The 23,188-nt window shown below is 34.8% G+C and overlaps 3 protein-coding genes across 20 annotated transcripts in view; 1 reads left to right on the top strand and 2 right to left on the bottom strand.

Annotated features, from left to right (window-relative positions):
- The window catches only part of LOC127508063 (uncharacterized), a 292,618-nt gene that overhangs the window by 234,048 nt on the left and 35,382 nt on the right, over positions 1–23,188 (bottom strand). The gene's annotated exons all lie outside the window — the stretch shown is intronic.
- The window catches only part of LOC127508065 (SLAM family member 5-like), a 45,619-nt gene that overhangs the window by 3,013 nt on the left and 19,418 nt on the right, over positions 1–23,188 (bottom strand). Inside the window, exons 1-2 of one of the 4 annotated variants that reach the window (XM_051885657.1) lie at positions 7,962–8,325; positions 7,343–7,654 (exon numbers count right to left, since the gene is read on the bottom strand). The exons of 1 other annotated variant lie outside the window; for it this stretch is intronic. In XM_051885657.1, the coding sequence (XP_051741617.1) occupies positions 7,343–7,654; positions 7,962–8,028 (379 nt within the window). In that variant the 5' untranslated portion in view covers positions 8,029–8,325. Of the gene's footprint in view, positions 1–2,854; positions 2,992–7,342; positions 7,655–7,961; positions 8,326–23,188 lie in introns of those variants that run through there. 2 more of the 4 variants (XM_051885658.1, XM_051885660.1) reach the window with 2 other exon arrangements.
- The window catches only part of LOC127508050 (uncharacterized), a 383,187-nt gene that overhangs the window by 345,549 nt on the left and 14,450 nt on the right, over positions 1–23,188 (top strand). For 3 of the 15 annotated variants that reach the window (XM_051885613.1, XM_051885603.1, XM_051885597.1), the window contains one exon: positions 22,321–22,617. The exons of the other annotated variants lie outside the window; for them this stretch is intronic. In XM_051885613.1, the coding sequence (XP_051741573.1) occupies positions 22,321–22,617 (297 nt within the window). The remainder of the gene's footprint in view (positions 1–22,320; positions 22,618–23,188) is intronic. 15 annotated transcript variants of the gene reach the window in all.

The raw sequence follows: 23,188 nt of genomic DNA, 5'->3' as shown, positions 1-23,188 counted from the left end.
AAGGCGGATTGCGGATTAACTTTAGTGTACTTTAGGCGGGAGCGGGCAGTCTGACAATAACCCGGTCGCTCCCGAGATGCTTTGACATCAGCTCGTCTGTGCTTGAACTTGAAGTGAAAACTTTCTGCAGTGGTGGCGTTCACGCAGTCCCCAGTTCCCTGTCCTGAGAAACCTGGCAAGATATGTTCTTTGCATTAGAGGTCTGTGCGAGTGCACCTTCAGAGAACATTCAACCTTTGTGATCGGATTTGAAACAGTCGTCAGTCAGCGTCATTCTGTTCTTGCGTGGATGTTAAAAAAGATTTCATTTTGCAGTATAGCTAGTAAGCCAACAGTTTTCCATTATATGTAGCTTATTTTTGGCTTAGCCTATAGTTTTGAGGGACATGTTGTAGGCTATTTAATTTAGCCTATTTTTCTCTGTGATATTTAGCCTATTATTCTTTGTGACATTTTTAGGGTGTTGACAGCATCATAGACAAATAACAAATACAAATCTTGTATATGCAACATTTTATATTTGTTATCCCCAATCACTCTCTTTCTTTAGGGGAAGTTTAAACGCGAGATTCTGGAAACGATCTTTAGCGGGACCCGTCAGGTCTGGAAGAAAATCACTATATGCGGATAGCGGGTGAACACAGAGTGAATTTTAGGCGGGAGCGGGTGCGTGCGGAATAGAACCATTGCGGGAGCGGGACAAAAAAACAGTCCCGCGCAGACCTCTATTTTGAACGCAGGTGCTGAGGGGGCGCTATATCATCGACAGGGGGAGCTGGGCAATTACTTGTTATTTTTATGCGCAAAAACGTGTTATTTTTTATATGAATATTAAAATATGAGGAAAACTCACCCACTCGATTTTTAACATTTCAATTCATGAATTTGACTCAGCAAAATTTTAATTAAACAAGCACATAGACCAGTCAGTTCCCCCTTCTTCTTCTTTTTAATAAGCAGATGTTCACTTGAACAAGCATTTCGGAATTTCAGTCAATGGCAATACAACAAAAAGGACTGGGGTATACTTGCTATTAAAGTCTCAAACTAGAGACCTTCGCGGGACGGATTTTTCTGTCCCGTTCCCGCCCGCATGATAGCCTTGTCCCGCTCCGCCCGCAACTTTCATGTTTTGTCCCGCTCCCGCCCGCAAAATCCCGCATAGGCCTAAAAGTAGCCTATATATATTTTTGTCAGTACATCCATGAAATGTAGGCTACATTAAATATTAAGTTATGTGTCGCCATAACATCCCAGCATAAACGCTCCCGATAAAATATTTGTTATTAAAGCATCAACATTCACAAACCACAGTTAGTTTTAACCGAAAAGCATGCTGCGTGCATGGTTTGGTATGGCAGAATGCGCGCAAAGAGCGCTCCCTTTATAATGACTAAAGCTGACATCTCAGTTCATCGCGATCTCACAAAGCTCTGTTATAACACAATGAATATATGAACAATGAATCTTTCATAATGTCTATGTTATAATGATAGGATTCATGAACGCGCAGATTTCAGCGCTACATAAAAACTCCGGCGTTTTGAGTGATGAGAGGATTCTAACAAACACCTCTGATTGGCCATTGCGTCTCAGAAATCAACTGATATGTCTGTGATTGGCTACATTGCTCAACACTGCAAACAATAGAATCTCGCATATGCTTGCGACTGTAAATCGTTTTTATTTCATATTAGTTGTTCTTGTTGCTTTTGTGCAGTAGTTGAATAACAATTTATTAGTTTTTAGATATTTCCTATTTTGTGGGAGACCCGCGAATCATTTTATTCTCCCGCAACCCGCACACATGAGCGTCGCCCGTACGCGCCCATCAAATCTTGTCCCGCGCCGCACTCTGTTGCGTTGGGTCCCGCGAGTCCCACAAACCAGTCTTTGCTCTCTATGGCCAAATGTGCCAAGCTGCTGTTTCGGACATCCCCACAGTTGCTTATCTTCAAATGTCTGAGACAGGGATCAAAGATCTCTCAAGTATAGAGAGGAGTTTGTTCAAGTCAATAAAACGCATCTTTATATTATGGTCCAAAAAGTAAATTAGTGTTAATGCGGAGTGTGGAATCTAAAGTATTAGCGCGCTTAGGTAGGAGGCTCACGAGCAAACTTTTTTTTTTTTTTTTTTGTCAGCGTCGGCAACTTAATCTTTGCAGCTGACACTGACTCAGAAATCACTATAGTTTAAATGTGTTTTAAATAGTTTCAAATGTGTTCTTTTCCCCCAACACATTCATAATCATTACATTTGCCGGTGCTTTGCAGCAAGATTTATGCGCGAGCTTGAGCGGGGAATGTGCTGTTTCACGCCTATAGCTAGATAGGTTAAGGATGGTTTAGTAAGCTATTATTATATTAATTAATTTAATATAAACGTGCGACTAAGCGATGAATGGCCTAAATGAACGACTACTAGAAACATATTTATTCGGGGGCAGCTCTTGGCACAAGGAACCGCTCCACTTTAAAATAAAATGCTATGACTAAAAGTGCGCCAGTAGTTGCAAATCACGCCCTGCATGTAATGAGTCAAATGTTTTTATTTTATTTCATTTGTTACTTTTATTAGCCTATTAAGTTATTTATAAAATATAACACACAACCTGTATATAATTACTGAAAATTTTGTGGGGGTGCTATGGGGGTGCTTTGGTCTTTCTTGGGGGTGTTGAAGCACCTGTTAGCACTGCCCATGCTTCGAAACAATCATTGGATAAGAAAAATAACATCATGAGTAAATTTATATATTAGTCTGAAACATGAAAACGAAAGATGGATAATAACAGAATGGTTTGTTTGCGGGCAAATAATAATAAACACAGAAATGAAGCCATAAAATACTTACCAGTCAGACTCCATAAACACAAACAGATGAATACACCCATGTCAAATATTTTCTTTTTGAATTTTGATTAATGGTTTCAAATAAAAAGAGCTGCTAGATTAGAAAAGGAAATCCCAGCAGAAATGGTCTAATAAAGGTAGAATGTGACAGAAGATCAGGAGAGGACAGTGCTGTCGGTCTGTAGTGAAGCTCAGAGTGAATAATAAGCTCCTCTAGAGCACTTCCCTTCAGAGGCTCTACAGCCTGTGGCTTCTCTTATATGGGTTTCGTCTATAATAGACCTTTTTAGTAAATACTTTTACAAAGTAACCCCATGTCTACAGTGCTGCAACAGCTTGAGACTGTCTACCCTGGTCACGACAAAGCGACAGACTCAAAAGTTTTTGAACGGTAAGATTTTAAATGTTTTTAAAAGAAGTCTCTTCTGCACACCAAGGCTTCATTTTGCTATTTGATCAAAAATACAGTAAAAACAGTAATATTGTGAAATATTTTTTACAATTTTAAATAAATTTCTATTGTAATATATTTTAAAATGCAAATTATTTCTGTGTTGGTAAAGCTGAATTTTCAGCATCATTACTCCAGTCTTCAGTGTCACATGATCCTTCAGAAATCATTCTAATAAATCATTCTAATTCAATTTTTTTTTTTTCAGGATTCCTTGATGAAATGAAAGAAATGAAAAAGAAATGGAAGAAATGAAATGGAAAGAAATGAAAGAAAATAATACTTTCATTTAGCAAGGATGCATTAAATTGATCAAAAGTGACAGCATAGACATTTGTAATGTTGAAAAAGCTTTATATTTCAGATAAATGTTGTTCTTTTGAACTTTCTATTCATCAAAGAATCCTGAAAAAAAAAAAGTACACAACTGATTTCAACATTGATAATAATCATAAATGTTTCTTGATCATCAAATCATCATATTAGAATGATTTCTGAGGGATCATGTGACACTGAAGACTGGAGTAATGATGCTGAAAATTCAGCTTTGATCACAGGAATAAATTAATATATATTCACATAGAAAACAGTTATATTAAATTGTAAAAATATTTCACAATATTACTGTTTTTGCTGTATTTTGGATCAATAAATGAAGTCTTGGTGAGCAGAAGAGACTTAAAACATTAAAAGATATTAAAGTCCAAAAACTTTTGACCAGTAGTGTACCTTACATAGACTCTGGGAAAATGGGTAGCGGGATGTTTTACCAACAGAAAGAAGAAAGAAGGTTTTTTTTTTCTTGCATTTTGTATACATAGCCTAATTCCTTCATGTATCTGCAGCTGGTTCTGCAACTGATTCTTCATGAGCATCTAATGTTAGCCTAATTTATTTAAAAAAAGAACAATTACAATGATTGATTAAAAAATAAAAAAATAAGCACAATAAATGATTTATGCTTTAACCATGCCCCACTTTTCAAAAGCAAGTTTGTGTTGGCTTTATATATAACTTGTATATTAATGTATTAAAGAAAAATGCAATAGTTTGAACTTGTTTGTGGAAACAGCGTATAGTTCAGCTATATATAATTCTGCTAATCTCTGTCCTGGCGTCACATCGTCCATCATCCTTCCTCCTTCTTGTCAAGCTATTGCTACATTTAAGACACATGCAGATCCTGAAAAACTTTTAAATGATTTATTGTTTTATTTCACAAGAAGAAATCTTTTTTTAAATGTGCACATGACCCAAAATAACAATTAAAAACAATTTCTTCTGACATAAAACTAAATAAACAAATATAAGTATTGACTTGTCTATTCAAAAGAAAGGATAATGATTAGAAAACTTTATTAATCCTTGTAAGGGGAAACTCACTTGCCAACATAACACAATACAAACATAGATAGACAATTAAACATTTAAAAAAAAAAGTTACACAACTTCATTAAAAAAACCTAACTGCAGTTGGAATAAACGGCCCTAAATATTGCACTGAGGCATCACTAATCTTCCACTGAATGAACTTTTAAGTCCACTAAAAATACAGTGTAGTGGATGTCCTTTGTAAGACAAAATCATTTTTAATTTTGCCCTTGCTCTCTTTTCCACAATTACCTCAAGTGAATCAGGATTAAGGCCAATAACCGATCCAGCCTTTCTAACCAATTTATTAATCCCATTTTTATCATCAACGGTGATACTACACCCCCAACAGAGCACTGCATAAAACGAAACACAAGCCATGAAGGATTTCCACTTATTAAAGTCTGTCTGTTCACACTAAAAAAAAATTATTATTATTATTATTATTATTAAAAACTTCACCACATGAGAGATTAAAGAAACAAAGCATAAAAACAAGAGAAGAAAACCAACAGGAAAAAAACAAAAACAAAAAAAACATTACATTTACCAATATAAAAAAATTCAAGTTAAATGAAGTGAGCTGTCCATTAATCATGGCTTACAACAAAAGTTTGATCAATATCATGGTATTTTCTGTTGTCATAAATATAACAGTGAAATGGGGACAGACATATCACTATATTCATTCATACTCCAATAAACTAATAAAGCATCAGGGAATTTAAAAACATATCATAACCCCAACAATCTGTCAGCAAACACAAATAATAATCTTATTAATGCTTTTATTTAGATAACAGTTTTCAAGATCATTATCTCATTGAGCGGGAAATCACTTTATATTTTTATTACTTTTTTATTATTCAGATGTCCAATTACAGTCCATAACAACAGAGACTGTGTAAAAGTACGTGAAAACAAGCCAGCAAGAACACAAGCTGTTATCAAGGCCAGAGGAGGACATACAAAATATTACATTTGTTGGTTATTATGTGTCAATAAAGACTATTTATTGCCTAATAAATGACTATAACATTTTTAGTTTTAAACAAGTTTTTGACTGATTCCTAAAATATTTGTTTTCTCTTTATTATAACAGGTAGTCTAATAAATTTATAATTTATTAGAGTATAATAAAAATATAATTATAATTTATAATATTATATATATATATATATATATATATATATATATATATATATATATATATATACATACACACACACACTGTAAAAAGTAATACGCTCTATCGACTCAATCAAATTGTGGCAACAGATTACAAGCAATACTATTAATTAAATTCAACATATAAGAATTGAGTTAGAATTAATCAAATGAATTCCTTAAAAGTCAACCATTTAAAATGTGTAAAATTAGCACCATTACAAAAACCACAAACTGACATAAAAAGCAAATAGTCAAACTGCCCAACTAAATGAAACACTGATCACCATAACGGTGACTAAACATTTTCAATAAAATCAACATCAACATCTAAACCTCTGTTAATTCTTGTGTTTGTCTTTCCTTCAGTGATTCTGCTTGTTATCATCAGGTGTCTTCAATGCTGTCTGTTATTCAGATATTTTTGTTTAAATTTTGCTCATTTTAAATGGTTGACATTTAAGGAATTAATTTGATTAATTCCAACTAAATTCTATTTGTTGAATTTAATTAATAATATTGCTTGTAATCTGTTGCCAAACTTTTATGGAGTAGATATAGCGTATTACTTTTTACAGTGCAGTAAATCGCTATCTGATTTGTCACAGTGTATATTTTAAGGCAAATTCTTTGAAAATCTGGTTTAAAATGATTTATATTGTGAAAAGTGACAAACAAGCACAACTGATGTGAAAATTAGAAAAGGAGTAAACTAAAAATGAGAGGTTAGATTCTGAACAAAATAATAATGATTGTTAAAATGATATGTCTTGTTATATCACATCTAAAGTTGTTCAAGAACATCTCTACCTTCCTGAGTATCTGATTAATCAGAGTTTGTTGGATATTTCTGGACGCTCTTCTTCTGTTGAAGACTTCTGGATCTGATGTCATAAACCAGAACAACCACAGTAGCCACGCCCACCAGAGCAGAGAGAGCCAATCGGATCACAGCTTCAGTAAAGCCACAACAGTGGATACTGTCCTCTGAGAAAAGAAATGAGCAATGTTAAAATAGAAATATTTAGTTTGTGAAAATATACAGAAACACCAGATATCATCAGTGAAGTACCTGCAGCACATGTGTGACAGAGTTGAGTGTTGTTGAGGTGTTGAGTCTGGTTTCTGATGGGATTGTTCAGCACACAGCTGTAGGAATCATCCACACACTCCAGATGGAGAAGAAGATCAGACCGGCTGCTGAGATCAGACACTCTGATGCTGGAGAATACACTGTTTCCTTTGAACCAGGAGAGAGTCACATGACTCACATTCACAGCTGAACACACCAATGAACATGATGATGATGAAGAATTTTGTGAAGAGTTACTGCTGATGACAGGAACAGGCAGACGAGCTGAAAACATGACAGAATAAATCAGATTCAGTAGAAATCACTGTGATCTTTTCCAGTTTGTTGATATTAAAAATTGAAGCAGATAAATATTATACAATTTAATTATAATTAATAAATCAAACAGACAGTAATTCTCTCCTCACCATAGACAGTGAGATTGATGGTGTTGATCGTGTCTCTGCTGCTGCTGGAGACTGTATAAAGTCCAGAGTCTGTGGTTCTGCTGTTGATGATGGTCAGAGATCCAGTCTGATCCAGTTTCAGTCTGTCTCTGAATCTCTCATCATCAATATCATAAAACACGCTCTTGTTGTTAATTACTGTAGCTATGAGAATGTCACCAAACTTCCACTCGATCTCTTCATGTGTCTGTATTTGAGTGACACTAGAGTTCAGAGAGACTGATTCTCCCTCAGTCACTGACTCTGACTTCACTGCATCAGCAACAAACACACCTGAACACAAACACAAACACCACATTTGGAGTTTTTGTTCATTTGAAATAATAATAATAATAATAATAATAATAAATAAACAAAAATCTGCAGAACCGCTGTTCACTAATTTCAATGTATAATTCAATAATGTGTAACAGTTTAAACCTTTGATGTCAATGAATGAGAAAAATGGCAAAATAACATCATGAACAAAGATAATTGAGTTCAATGACAAAACGTGAAAATTACTGAAATAACATGATGGATTGTATGTGGACAAATGATAATAGCCTATAAACAGAAATTAAGGTATACATTTACTTACCATTCAGACTCCATAAGCACAAACAGATGAATATAAACATGTCCATGTCATTTATATTTTTTGGCATTTCGGTGAATGGTTTCAAATTACAAGTTCCTAATTTCCCAAGTTCCTAAATGCTACATTTAAACACAAAAAGCCATAAATGTGATCATAAAGGTTGAAGATGTGGTCAACAGCGACAGAAGAGCTGAAGGGACAGCTGGTGCTGCAGGTCTGTTGTGAAGTGGAGGAGTGAATCAACTTCTACTTTGAGAAACCACTTGATGACGACACAGCTTAATCCTCATTGGTCTAAACAGTTCAGTTCTGTTCTCTTCTAAAACATCAGAATAAGCTGTGATATCATGTTTTTATGTTCATGTGTGAATTTCCAAACAGTCTAACAGCGAGATCTTTATAAATATTTAAAATTATAATATAGCCTACGTGTGTTCATTTAGCCTAACTAAAATGGATGAAAAAGATGTTGATGTCTATTTTCACTTAAAAGCAAACGAAAATTATCCGCCTTTGATTTCATCGCAACCTGCTACTACAAACTACAAAATAAAAGTCCCCATAACTAAGGAAAAGTAATTAAACTACTTAAAATTAGTGTGGATGCATGATGCTTTTCTTAATTATAAACGGAAAATAGTATTCATGATAGGAATGTATCAATAGATGTTACTTTAAATAGAGACTGATTATTGTCTTTTTAATTTTTTTATTGTCTTTTTTTTGTAATTTTTGTTAATTATAAGTCTTTTGTGTCTTACTATTACACACATCAGTCTCTGTCTGGCACACTCATAACGTACCACCAATTAATTTAAATATATTAATATTAATACTTCTCTCTCTCTCTCTCTCTCTCTCTCTCTCTCTCTCTATATATATATAAAATCTCATTCATGATAGGAATGTATTATTATTATTATTTGTAATTTTCAAAAGAGTGCAGATCGTAATTTTGTGATTTGATAAATAAAAATATGTAATAATTTATTAAATAATTACATTTTTTTTTTATCAAATCACAAAATTACGATCTGCACTCTTTTGAAAATTACAAATAATAATAATACATTCCTATCATGAATGAGATTAACTGTCTGAGGTTTCAAACCACTCCAGACATTTACTAAAATGAGTTTAAGTAATTCAATAGAAAATCGAGTTTGTTGCATGTTCTTATCATTGAAAGTCAACGCCCACAAAAATAAACATGACGAAAAATATAAAATTATTCATTTGTTATTATTCCAAATGTAAAATACCTCTTCTGTGATTATTAATACTTAAAGATTGTTGCATCAAGTTGGTAGAATACTGTGACTGATCGATTGATTTCTTTATTTCTTCCTGCCTTTATTTTTTACCATGTATTTTCTTATTTTCATTTTCTTTACTTCTGTAAACTAGCCTACACCTTTACTTCCTACTGCATATTTTGTATTGTAGGCTGTTGTCCAAGATCTCAAAACTGAGCTTGAGCAAGAGAAAAAAATAGTCTGGTTCATTCAAACAGCAGATGGCAGTAATGCTCTATTCTAGTTTGCGATCTGCTGCAAAGAAAGAAAAAGAGAACCGTTATAATCTCCGCCATTACAGGTTTCTGCGCTTCTCTACAGTCTTTCAGATTTGGAAACGTTAAAGTTCTTCTTCTTTAGCAGCATATAAACTATAATGAAAATGTATTAATCAGTTACAGTCGGTATTAAGATCTCTCTTTAGGTATTTAGCGGGTTTTGTTCACACTCATCGCTGTCGGTCGGGAGGGTGTGGTTCAGAAACAACATCGAGATTAATGATATTCATCGAAATCAGATTTTGCTGGAATCTTCGACAGAATGAAGAACAATTTCAAATTATTTCAGATTGTTCTACTAATGTGCGGTAAGTTCATGATTTCTGTTTATCTTTACCACTTTCGGTTTCACTCTGACACCGGAAACAGTAGAGGCTGGGGTGGACAACATGGACCTGGAAAAACAGTCCTGCAGAGTTTTGCTTCAGATTAAATCTCAACAAGCTAAACTAGGTTTTAAGGGTTACTAGGTAGATATACGGGGCAGGGGAGTTTTTATTTTTCATTTATTTTATTTATTTTATTTGCCATTGTTGAAGATAACTCTGCGGGACTTCGACTCTCCCTTTTTTAACTAATCACATTCATCCAGGTGAATTTGTACGTGCTGTCCTCAACTATTTGTAATCACTTGTCTCCTGCACTTTTATTCAATCGTAGGTGTTCTCTTGCTGAATCGAAGCTGTGTAAAACTAAATTAATTACAAACAAACAGATAAAGCAGTTCAGATAACGGTGAGATGATGGGCAGGGAGGGAAATAAACACAGCTGCCACTGGCTAATCGCTACTTTAAAGGGATAGTTCACCCAAAAATGAAAATTATCCCATGATTTACTTACCCTCAAACCATCCTAGGAGTATATGACAAACTTCTTTCAGACGAACACAATCCGAGATATATTTAAAAATATCCTTAGTCCTCCAAGGCTTATAATGGTTGTGAATTGTGTTCGTCTGAAAGAAGATTGTCATATACACTTAGGATGGCTTGAGGGTGAGTGAATCATGGGATAATTTTCATTTTTGGGTGAACTATCCCTTTAAATGATCTTTTAAACAAAAAATTTAGACTCGATTAGTAGCCATTTGCTTAGTTTTCGCATTTCAAACAAACAATCATAATTCTGTTTATAATTTTCAGTGAAAACTCAAGATCTTCGCAATTTAACATCACAAAGGTCTTTAGATTAGACTGACCATATATTACATTGATCTGATTAAAGCTCTAGGAGGAGTTCATTAAAGTACAATGTCTGGAAATGGCAAAAACTGCCAAAATTTTGCAGAGAAAATTCAAAATATCTCACTTCCTGTTGGGTTTACAGATTTTGCACCCAGGGGCTTTTTTCTAGGCATTGGGCTGTTACATGTGTCTACCGAATTTCATACCTGTACGTGAAACGTGGCGCAAAGGGCACTTAATTGAAATTTTGTAGGTGATGTTATCGAGCCATTTTGCCATTTGATTCATTTTGGAGAAGAAGAATAATTGGCTGAGCAATTACAATAGGGTCCTCACACCATCGGTGCTCGGGCCTTAAATGTATAAATAAAAAAAAAAATCTCTTGGTGGGGCTGTTCTCAGCTGTTTGCGCCCTAGGATGTTAAAAACGGCACTGAATACACGCACAATTATTCATGAACTTGATAAATGTTGCAGATATGTTTTACTATCCACAAACAAATGCCTTTTAACTTGTGTGTGTAAAATTCAGAATTAAATGAATTTGCAGCAATTTGTACTAGCGTTGTCACAATACTGGAATTTCTAACTTCGATACGATACCTTGAAAAGTATCGATATTCAATACCATTTTCGATAACACGGGAAAAAAAGCATATACTGTCATATAAATATTTTTAACATTATTTCTTTTTTTGTCCATCTATAGACTGTCTAGGAAATAAAAAAAAAAAAAGTAAAAATTCTGAAGAGATCACTTTATATGATAAAACTTTTAAGCTTTTTCATATATAAATGTTGATCAATTACCAATACAATTATCTCACATTTGCTAACTCAATGTATTTGTTTTCACAATGGGGTAATTTTGTTGCAATGTCTTACACACAGCACAAGGAAACTTGATTTCAAATGGTAAATTGAATTTAAATAAGACAAGTAAACAGTAATAAGAACAAATACATTACTAATAGCACAAATAAATACAATAGAATAAAGATTTAAATGAAACGGACTGTTTTATTTTTTCTAGTAGGTCTACCAGTAGTAGCCTATCCTTTTGAGGTAAGAAACTGAATAAAGAAACAAAGTAATCAAATTTAAAGTAACACTGGATAATCTTCATTGTAAAAATTAAATAGAGACTAATGAGTTAAATTTACACAAGTTAATCAAGAGCAGTAAGTGATTTTTTTTTTTTTTGAGCGTGTTTGACCATTAATAAGTCGCGAAAAAGAGCTCATTTTAGCACTTGTATGTCAGAGGCGGTTTTATTATGCACTCGGTTTTATTATGTACAGGTGCTGGTCATATAATTAGAATATCATCAAAAAGTTGATTTATTTCACTAATTCCATTCAAAAAGTGAAACTTGTATATTATATTCATTCATTACACACAGACTGATATATTTCAAATGTTTATTTCTTTTAATTTTGATGATTATAACTGACAACTAAGGAAAATCCCAAATTCAGTATCTCAGAAAATTAGAATATTACTTAAGACCAATACAAAGAAAGGATTTTTAGAAATCTCGGCCAACTGAAAAGTATGAACATGAAAAGTATGAGCATGTACAGCACTCAATACTCAGTTGGGGCTCCTTTTGCCTGAATTACTGCAGCAATGCGGCGTGGCATGGAGTCGATCAGTCTGTGGCACTGCTCAGGTGTTATAAGAGCCCAGGTTGCTCTGATAGTGGCCTTCAGCTCTTCTGCATTGTTGGGTCTGGCATATCGCATCTTCCTCTTCACAATAGCCCATAGATTTTCTATGGGGTTCAGGTCAGGTGAGTTTACTGGCCAATTAAGAACAGGGATACCATGGTCCTTAAACCAGGTACTAGTAGCTTTGGCACTGTGTGCAGGTGCCAAGTCCTGTTGGAAAATGAAATCTGCATCTCCATAAAGTTGGTCAGCAGCAGGAAGCATGAAGTGCTCTAAAACTTCCTGGTATACGGCTGCGTTGACCTTGGACCTCAGAAAACAAAGTGGACCAACACCAGCAGATGACATGGCACCCCAAACCATCACTGACTGTGGAAACTTTACACTGGACTTCAAGCAACGTGGATTGTGTGCCTCTCCTCTCTTCCTCCAGACTCTGGGACCCTGATTTCCAAAGGAAATGCAAAATTTACTTTCATCAGAGAACATAACTTTGGACCACTCCGCAGCAGTCCAGTCCTTTTTGTCTTTAGCCCAGGCGAGACGCTTCTGACGCTGTTTGTTGCTCAAGAGTGGCTTGACACAAGGAATGAAACCCATGTCTTGCATACGTCTGTGCGTAGTGGTTCTTGAAGCACTGACTCCAGCTGCAGTCCACTCTTTGTGAATCTCCCCCACATTTTTGAATGGGTTTTGTTTCACAATCCTCTCCAGGGTGCGGTTATCCCTATTGCTTGTACACTTTTTTTCTACCACATCTTTTCCTTCCCTTCGCCTCTCTATTAATGTGCTTGGACACAGAGCTCTGTAAACAGCCAGCTTCTTTTGCAATGACATTTTGTGTCTTGCCCTCCTTCTGCAAGGTGTCAATGGTTGTCTTTTGGACAACTGTCAAGTCAGCAGTCTTCCCCATGATTGTGTAGCCTACAGAACTAGACTGAGAGACCATTTAAAGGCCTTTGCAGGTGTTTTGAGTTAATTAGCTGATTAGAGTGTGGCACCAGGTGTCTTCAATATTGAACCTTTTCACAATATTCTAATTTTCTGAGATACTGAATTTGGGATTTTCCTTAGTTGTCAGTTATAATCATCAAAATTAAAAGAAATTAACATTTGAAATATATCAGTCTGTGTGTAATGAATGAATATAATATACAAGTTTCACTTTTTGAATGGAATTAGTGAAATAAATCAACTTTTTGATGATATTCTAATTATATGACCAGCACCTGTATAAGGCCTGTTATGCGCGCGCTTCGGATGTGAGCGTAAAATCTGTGGGAATGAGTAGAATGTGCAATTCCACGCCAAAATTCAGACCCGGTCACACCAACACTATTTAACCGGAGTGAATGAGACGACTGAATGAGAGGAGGTGGGTGCATGTCAACTCGCTTTCAGAGAGGAGAGCAAGAACGCGCAGCTGGTATCGATACTGCTGAAAGGAGTATTGGTATCGTTTCAGATATTTCAGTATCGATACATATCGAAATATCGATATTTTTGACAACACTAATTTGTACAGAGACATTTGTGTGAATAAAAATGTTTTCTTTTGTATTAGTGTATCATAATTTGGGCATGCAATGAAGAAGATGTGCATTTGTTCATTAGGTGACGCGCGTGCATTTATTGATGCCTTTTCTGAGTTTAACTTATTTGATTCATTTGGATTTTCAGGGTTTTCAAGCATTTCACGTCCCACACACAAACAACTACCAATGAATAAGCCTGGTGCAAATTATTAATGTGTTCACAACTAGGCTACCAAATGTGAATTACTACATTTAAACTAATACTTTACAAATTTTGTGTGCAAAATACAGATTTATGTGAATGTGCAGCTTTTTGTAACAAATAGAGACATAAATACATTCAGTGACCTTTACTAATATTGGCACTTGGTAAATATGAGCAAAGGCGGCTGTGAAAATAAATCTTCATTGTTTATCCTTTTGATCTTTTGTTAAAAAAAATTCACAAAATTCTAATCTTTCATTGAAGGACAACAATTGAAAATGGGGGAAAAAAACTCATTATGAAATAATGTTTTTCCTCTAGTTCACGTAGGCCACAATTATTGGCATGCAATTTTTGCAGCCTCCTTTCCCCAAGATAACAGCTCTGAGTCGTCTTCTATAATGCCTGATGAGTTTGGAGAACACCTGACAAGAGATCAGAGACCATTCCTTCATACAGAATCTCTTCAGATCCCTCAGATTCCCAGCTCCATGTTGGTGCTTCTTCTCTTCAGTTCACTCCACTCATTTTCTTTAGGGTTCAGGTCAGGTGACGGCCATGGCAGAAGCTTAATTTTGTGCTCAGTGACAAATTTTTGTGTTGGTTTTGATGTTTGTTTTGGATCATTGTCCTGATGGAACATCCAACCACGGCCCATTATTGGATTTCTAGCAGAAGCGGTCAGGTTTTGATTTTTATCTGTTAGTATTTGATAGAATCCATGATGCAGATTTATTTTCACAGCCGCCTTTTCTCATATTTACTAAAGGTGCCAATATTAGTGGAGGGCACTGTATATAGTTGTAAATACAAGACTTTGATTTTGTATTAATGTAGGTCAGAATTTGTGCGTGCAATGAGTAAGATCTGCATTTGTGGATCCGGTGACACATGCATTCATTGACTCGTTTCTTATCCAAGGAGTTTTTTTTTCATGTTCCAAAGGATGTAGTACTTTCCTCGATACGAGGCTGATTTACTACAGGTGAAATGTTGCCAATATCACCCTTACTGTATGTACAGTAAATATTTTTAGAAAAAAATTCAGCAATTCCTCTAAAGGTTCTTTTTACACACATTGGTGAATTACTGTAACTATTTCATGGAAAATGTGTGTACTGTAACTGTACATACAGTAAGGGAGATACTGGTAAAACTGTAGTAAGTCAGTCTGACAAATATTAATGTACTACAAGCTTTGGATTTTTTTTTTTTATGTTAAAAGTCAGCTTAATTTACCCAAATTAGATGTTTTTACACAGTTGGGGAATTAGCAGACGTTCCGTTCGTGCACTGTGTTAAAGTATTCTCAGATAGCTAACTAAAACCAAACCGTTTAAAACAAAAACAAAAACAAAAAAAACAACAAAAAAAACGAATGAACAGTTGAACATATATCGGCGTGATTAAATAAAAAATAATAAAAAAAATTATTTGAAATGTAATTTGATTGTTTCGTTTGGCTCATGTCCCATTTGTTTATATGGAGATGGTTTAAATGGGCTTTTTGCACACTTAAAGAAAATGACACACATACAGCAAGAGAATACAAATATAATTTCACTCACGTAGCCTATCACTTGAAGCAAACATCCATCCCTCCTTATGTCTCTGTTAAAAGAGCACGTTGTGTGTTTAGTGGAGCTGACTATATAGAGGAGCCTATATATCCAACTTCGGTGTGGAGTCTTCCTTCATTTGTAATTTCTAGACTGTTTGAATGATAAATTTGTTGCCGATCAAATAACTACTCCATAATTAAGATACCTTGTACATTATCTGCGCAGCGGTAGCAGTTCAAAACTAATATCACGTTATTCATGTAACTTACGTCTTTACGGTGATTGGTTGATGTACCAAGTGAGGCTAGCCTCCTCTGCGATGTATTTTTCCTCAACTCTCCTAAGCGCTGAATGTAAAACACTCGATGGTTATTGGCAAATTTTTTTTACCAACTGAGACACAAGACGAGCTCTGATCATATGTCTCCTCCTCTCCTTCTCTATCCGCTTAGCAGTTGTAATGACTTCAGCACGTTCGTGAAAGAACAGCGGTGCTTACGATTTCAGTAACATGTTATGGTGTTACAGTGGTGAAATTACAAACAAAAATACACATTCTGAGATATGAAATGAAACGAATAACTGGGTATTTTATTAACATTTCAATCCTTTCTCCTATTTTCTCCTCAATTTTGGGTAGGCTGTGCCTCCCCTGACGAGCTGCCACTGTTTTATAAGGTCAAGATGGATTTCTGTTGAACTCTGTTCAGTAGCATGAGCAGCAGTGTAATATGAGTTTAATCTCTGAGAAACTGTTTGTGTTTGTTCTGCAGGAGTGTTCAGTGCTGGAACAGATGAAGTGAAGACAGTGATGGAGGGAGATTCAGTCACTCTAAACCCTGATCTTACTAAAATACAGGGAATTAATCGGATGAAGTGGAGGTTTAAGGATTCACATTCAGCCATTGCTCAAATCATTATAAATGAGATTTCATATCCCAGTCTCAATGAGATGTTCGGAGACAGACTGAAGCTGAATCCGACTGGATCTCTGACAATCACAAACATGAGGACTAAACACTCTGGACTTTATAAACTAGAGATCAACCACAAATCTGGGACCTCCTATTTGAATTTCAGAGTTGCTGTCTATGGTGAGGACACTTTTATTTATGAATAATTAGATGTTTTGAAGTTTATTGTTGTTTTTATTAATTAAAATTAATTAAGCTGATATTTAAACTGCAGCCTGACAATCTTACAAAAACAATCTTACAGAATAGCTTTTGCCTATAGAGGGAGCAGATTCAATCAACACAAATAAAAGATACATTTAAATAAAGAAATATGTTTAAGGAAAATTATATACAGCACTTAAATTAGATAAATAAATAAATAAATAAATAAATAGCAAAAACTAATTAATATATGGTTCCTACATGCCTTCTGTAGTAACCATGAGATAAACTAATTGAGTGTTAAAGTTAATATTCTAGTGCCAGTAACTGTTTAATGTTTAATATCTGTGAATCTGTCTCATGCAGAGTCTCCAGCTGTTATTGAAGCTTTTAAAGGTGAAATGAAGAGTGTATCAGAGACGGAGGGAAATCCTGTCACTCTTCAGACTGATACTGAAACACACGGAGATGAGCTGATAGTGTGGAGGTTTGGAGATGAAGGAAAACTCATAGCTAAACATGATCTAGAGGCCAAGAGTCTAAGATTATATAATGATCCTGATGAGAGATTCAGAGACAGACTGAAGCTGGATCATCAGACCGGATCTCTGACCATCACAAACTCCAGAATCACAGACTCTGGAGTTTATAAAGTGAAGATCAGCAGCAGCAATCAGACTTTACACAAGAGATTCACTGTTACTGTCAGCGGTGAGTAACTCAAGACTATTAATGTAATGATCGTTTATCAGCTGTAAAATAATTCATAACTTCTCACCCAGAACTTTTATTATCTAAAACAGCTTGTCTGACACCTGTAAATACAGTAGATCTGATAAATAATGACTTTCTTTATCACTCAGGTTATATAGTGTTGATGTTTATAGTGTTTGTTATAGATCAGACTCATTCACACTAATGACTCTTTATCATTACAGTATCAGATCTTCACTCAGGTTATACAGTGCTGATGTTTATAGTGTTTGTTATAGATCAGACTCATTCACACTAATGTCTGTCTCTCTTTATCTGTTCCAGTTCCAGGTCTGTCTCCAGGTGCTGTAGCAGGGATTGTTGGTGTTCTGCTGCTGGTATTTTCAGCCGCCGCAGCTGCTGGTGTTTTTTACTATCGTCACAAAGTCTCTGAACTACAAAAGCAAATGAGTAAGTATTACAGCTGATATAGTATGAGGAAAAACATTGAGCTTTATTGGAGTTCAGTACAGATTAAATGTATAATAAGATTTTTCACAATCAATATTTCTACCTTTTTAGCAGTTCTACTTGTGGTTGATTTAGTGCAGTAATCAGTGATTTGTGTGATTGTACAGAAATTGAGCTGAATTACATTAATACTAATTACTGAATCTCTGTCTGTTTAAAATGCTGAATTTAAGATATTTTGATTATGTATTTCATGTAGTTTTGTTCTTTTGCTATCGAAGGTTGAGCAATTTAGCAGAAACTGGTCTAAAATCATCCTGCTGTCCTTTTTCTGTCATTTTGAGTTTTATCGGGGCTGCCTGAGCTCTTCATTCATTTAGACAGTTTGCATGTCTACAGTAAATGACACTCATGTTTATAAGTCAATGAATATACCACATCATCTCTTTTATTTATCATTATAAAGGGATAGTTTATAAATAAATATAAATTCATCATTAGTCCAGCTTTGTCATTGAAAACAGGAGCACTTTACACAATAGTTTTTAGAGCTCATGTTTGTCAAACAAGAAGCGTCATCTGTCTAAAAGTGTCATGTGACCCGTTTACTTGCTTATTGGAAGTCTTAAGGCATGTGATAGTTTGTGTGTAAACAGACAGAAATATGAGTAATTATTCACTGATTGTTTTCCCCTTCACTAAAGCTCTCAAAAAGCAACACAAAAGGTATTTGGGCACAAACAGACCACCTGATTACCTGTCGTCAATGACAGAGGGAATTAGTTGTTGAATGTTTCATAGGTGAACTTGATGCGTTTTGACTATTCATCATTCAGAATGATTCAGAAATCATTCTAACATGCTAATTTGATACTCAATTATCAAATTTAAAGAACAGCATTTATTTAAAATAGAAATCTTTTGTAACAATATACACTACCGTTCAAAATCTTGGGGTCAGTATTTTTTTTTTTCTTTTTTTTTGAAAGAAATGAATACTTTTATTCAGCAAGGATGTGTGAAATTGATAAAAAGTGATATTAAAGTGATATTGTTAGAAATTATTTCTATTTTGAATAAATTCTGTTCTTTTTAACTTTTTATTAATCAGTGAATCCTGAAAATAGTATTACAGTTTCCAAAAATATATTCAGCAGCAGAACTGTTTCCAACAATGATAATAACTGAGTGTCAAATCAGCATATTAGAATGATTTCTGAAGGATCATGTGACACTGAAATAAATAACACATAACAGTTGCTGCAATAAAAATCTTAACAGGAATTGATGGGAATTTATGAGAATTAGAAATTTTGGGAAATTGATAGAAATTGATAATATTTTTATAAAATGTATCATATAAAAACAAATACAAACATTTTGTTTGGTCATAACATGAAATAACAGTTATTTATTTTTCGCATTCAATTAATTCTAATTTAGTAAATATGTAAAATAAATAATTTCTGTGTAAAAACACACTTCAGCTCAAAAGCCTACAGTAGATAATGTCTGTTCAGATGCAGGCTGTGAAAATGGATAGGTCTGTGTCACCTCTGAGCAGCATTAGGGTAGGGACACTGACACCAAAGAACTAGCGCTGATGACCGCTGACTGGGTCGCCTGCATTGGGTTGTTTTAAAACAAGAAGGGGAGCCAGTGGATATCAGACAAGAAGCAACAAGCAAACTTTGCGCAAGAGTTATGCTGGTGAAAAAGTCATAACCTCGGTCAGTATTCACTACAGAAAGTGAAAGTAAAAAGTGACGGATCTGTCTGATGCAGCATTAAAGAGATTAATTTCAACATAGGCCTAATATGCTGACAAGAGAAATGATGAAATAAATTAAGACAGTTACTGTTATTACGGTATATAACTGTCTTAATTTATTCCATCATTTCTCTTGTGGCTGTATAGGCTAGTGAAACAAATGAGAATAATAGTATTTTGTGTTAAACAGGTTTTTTTTTTTTTAAAGTCGGCGCTTGAAGTAAAGATGCTCTTAATTTTCATTGATGACTGCAGTGTTAGGAAATATAGCCTACATTCTTAATAATTTTAATTATAGGCCTATAATTCATTGTGTATTAGACCTAATTAAAAAAAAAAAAAAAATTTCAAAGATGGCTAATAGCCTAATCTGTTATTATCCTCACAGCACGTCAGTCATATAGTGATGCACTATGATATTATTGCGGAGCAAATTTATTATAATATTAATTTAATAATAAAATAAGCATAACCTAATAGTAATAATAAGACTAGAAGAATGTAACAGGCCTACATTAATCAGAAATACCAAATCCTCTTAATATTGCCAAGATTTTATGCTTTTGACAATATCTCTGGCTATCATCGATACACGATCATCGTCTGTTGACGCAACCCGGGTTATCGCGCATAATTTTAGTTATTCCTGCAAGTTTTGCATTCACACCAAAAACGCGCACACTGATGTCCGGTTCGTGAACGAATCGTTCTTTTAAACCGGTTGTTTTAAGTGAACCGGAGGAACCAGTTCACCAAATCGGACTGGATCGTTCGAAACGGTTCGCGTCTCAAGTCAGCACTGATCCACAATTGTCTAAAGTTACTCACTTTCAGACATTCCTGACAGTCCCTCTGACTCTAAATAAACCAATATATCGGACTATATGTTACTCTAGTAACTCAAACACACAGCGTGAACGTAGACGGGCTGTGCTGAGAGAACTGATGAGAAGCTGATACTGAGCAAGCGTGTAGTGTACGGTACAGTGGCTCTCGAATCACCAGTACAGAACTGAGAGCTGCTTCTTTCAGACATGTTCGACATACTGAGAACCGATGAGCTGAGTATGCGTGTAATTTCTTCAGAAAGGTGAAATGCATTTTTTTTTTTTTTTTGATCAGAAAGTGTAACAAAATATAACATGTTGGAAACATGTCACACAGTTACTGTCGTATTACTGTAAAGATTGGAAACACAATGAATGGATTGTAAAACTGTCAAACCAAATATTTGTTTTATCAATAATGCATTAAATTTTCAGGAACAGCTTATTTCATTTTTAAGTTGAAATAAATCTTGACGTAACTTTTGCTGTGGTGTTTAAAATGTTTATAATCAAAACCGTATAAACGTATGCTGTTAAACATATAGGCTACATGCTTCGACTTTTTTAGTTTTGTCGACTGCATTCAGGTTGCAGCAGTTCTCAGCTCAGCACACTTACTATACTTAATGCTTTTGCAAAACAGAAATGTAAGAAACTTATTCAAGATTATGACGATTATTATTTAACTGAAGTTATGATTACAAATCACTTTATTTGAATGTGTTTGAGTGTATTTTCATTCACATGTAATGACGTCATTACGTGATGATGTAAGATAACCGGTGTTTTTTTTTTTTTTTTTGTACCGGTTCATTTATTCGTTCGTTTCGGTTAACCGTTTTTTGGAACTGGTTCATTGAAATGAACTGTCCGAAAGAACCGGTTAGCGGAAAAGAACCGGACTTCCCATGGAGCGCACAAGACGCTTCTCAGTCTCAAACAGCTTGTGAGTCACAACAAAGTACCTTTCTAGGAAATTCTGTTCACTTGGCGGCCATATTTGTAGCACCTCAGAGCAGCTATTTCAGGCATCCAAGACCAGGTCCTATCCTGAAATCTCAAAAACTGCTTGGTGAACTCACAATTAAATAATATATTTCAAATCAGCAACAAAATCTGACATGTTTTGAACTGGATCATTTTTATAAATTCTTCTTTTTTCTTTTTTTTCGTCTTGTGGACTTTATGTAAACATCCGTTATGTGAAATAGTTTATTAAGTACTAAATAAAAAAACATGCAATTTTCATGATGTTAAAACGATTAACATTTTTGCATATTCTGCAAGGGGTATGTTAACATTTGAGCTCCACTGTATGTCAGTTACCTGTCGGCACGGTGAGCAGTCGACACACCTATCTAACAGTTTCTATAAATCGTTTATCTTGCCTGAACATGCCATAAACAATATAGATAATGTCCAAAGTAACCATTAATAAACAGATAGCCTAAAACAAATCATGTCCATTGACACACTGTGACGCTGCAAATTGGGTGATTTTTGGTCAATATTTGAATATTCCTGAGCTATCAGATAATCCAAATATTTATTGTAAAATTTATTTGGCTACTCACATGTTCTTGTGGTTTGAGTGTCAGTGGAGTTTTGTGTGAGTGGTTTACTGACCAATGACAGAGCAGGTGACAGATGTAGAGCAAATGATCAGTGTTGATTTTGCACATTTCTGATGTTGTTAGTTTTCTGGTTCTGATTTCTGATCTATATTTCTCCGTTTCTGTGCTGCTGCAGGACAAGTGAATAAATCAGTGCTGAAGGGACGTCCTGTCACTCTGAACTATGATACTGAAATACAGAAGGATGATAAAATACAGTGGAAGTTTGAAGAGAAACTCATAGCTGAAATGACTGGAGAGAACCGTGAGAAACCTCAATGGTCTGATGAATTCAGAGACCAAATGACGCTGGACCCTCAGACTGGATCTCTCTTCATTCAACAAACCAGACCTGAACACTCTGGATTATATAAACTAGAGATCAAGACCAGTGCTTATTCAACATTCAGACTCTTCAGGATTATGGTCTTTGGTGAGTAACACAAAGTCTTTCAGTGAAACAGCAGCAGTGTATATGACAGACCTTGTGTCAAAATATGATTATAAAAGTGTTCCAGTTGTGTTATATTAATGATGGAGAAACTCTGACCTGTTCATCATATCACTGCACTGCTGCCATAGCAGATATATACTGATGTAGAAATCAACACACTGATATGTCAGGAACAAGACCTTCTAGTGGAATTAATGTACAGAGTTAAATCATTAAAATGTGTCTGTAACTATTTTATAAAAGCTATAAGACTTTTTTTTTCATGAAGTCAACTGTAAATACAGGCAGTTGCAGATTAATTTCTGGTTTCTGGTGTTTTAGACAGATCTGGTTCCTCAATGAAGCAGCTTCAGACAGTCTTCTTTCATATGCTGTTGTCTGTTCTGAAACTGTTCTTCACACAGACTGTGTTGCTTCTGTCTGCAGGATTGTTTGATCAACTTTATCAGTCACAATCCTCCTCATTATTCCTGATCATTATTGAACTGCAGTACAGTCATTATCTGATCACAAATCAAACATTCAGAACCGTTTCTTCACACAAACTCAA

This window comes from Ctenopharyngodon idella, chromosome 3, assembly GCF_019924925.1.
Source record: "Ctenopharyngodon idella isolate HZGC_01 chromosome 3, HZGC01, whole genome shotgun sequence".
Lineage (NCBI taxonomy): Eukaryota > Metazoa > Chordata > Actinopteri > Cypriniformes > Xenocyprididae > Ctenopharyngodon > Ctenopharyngodon idella.
This window is presented reverse-complemented; position numbering and strand designations above follow the sequence as displayed.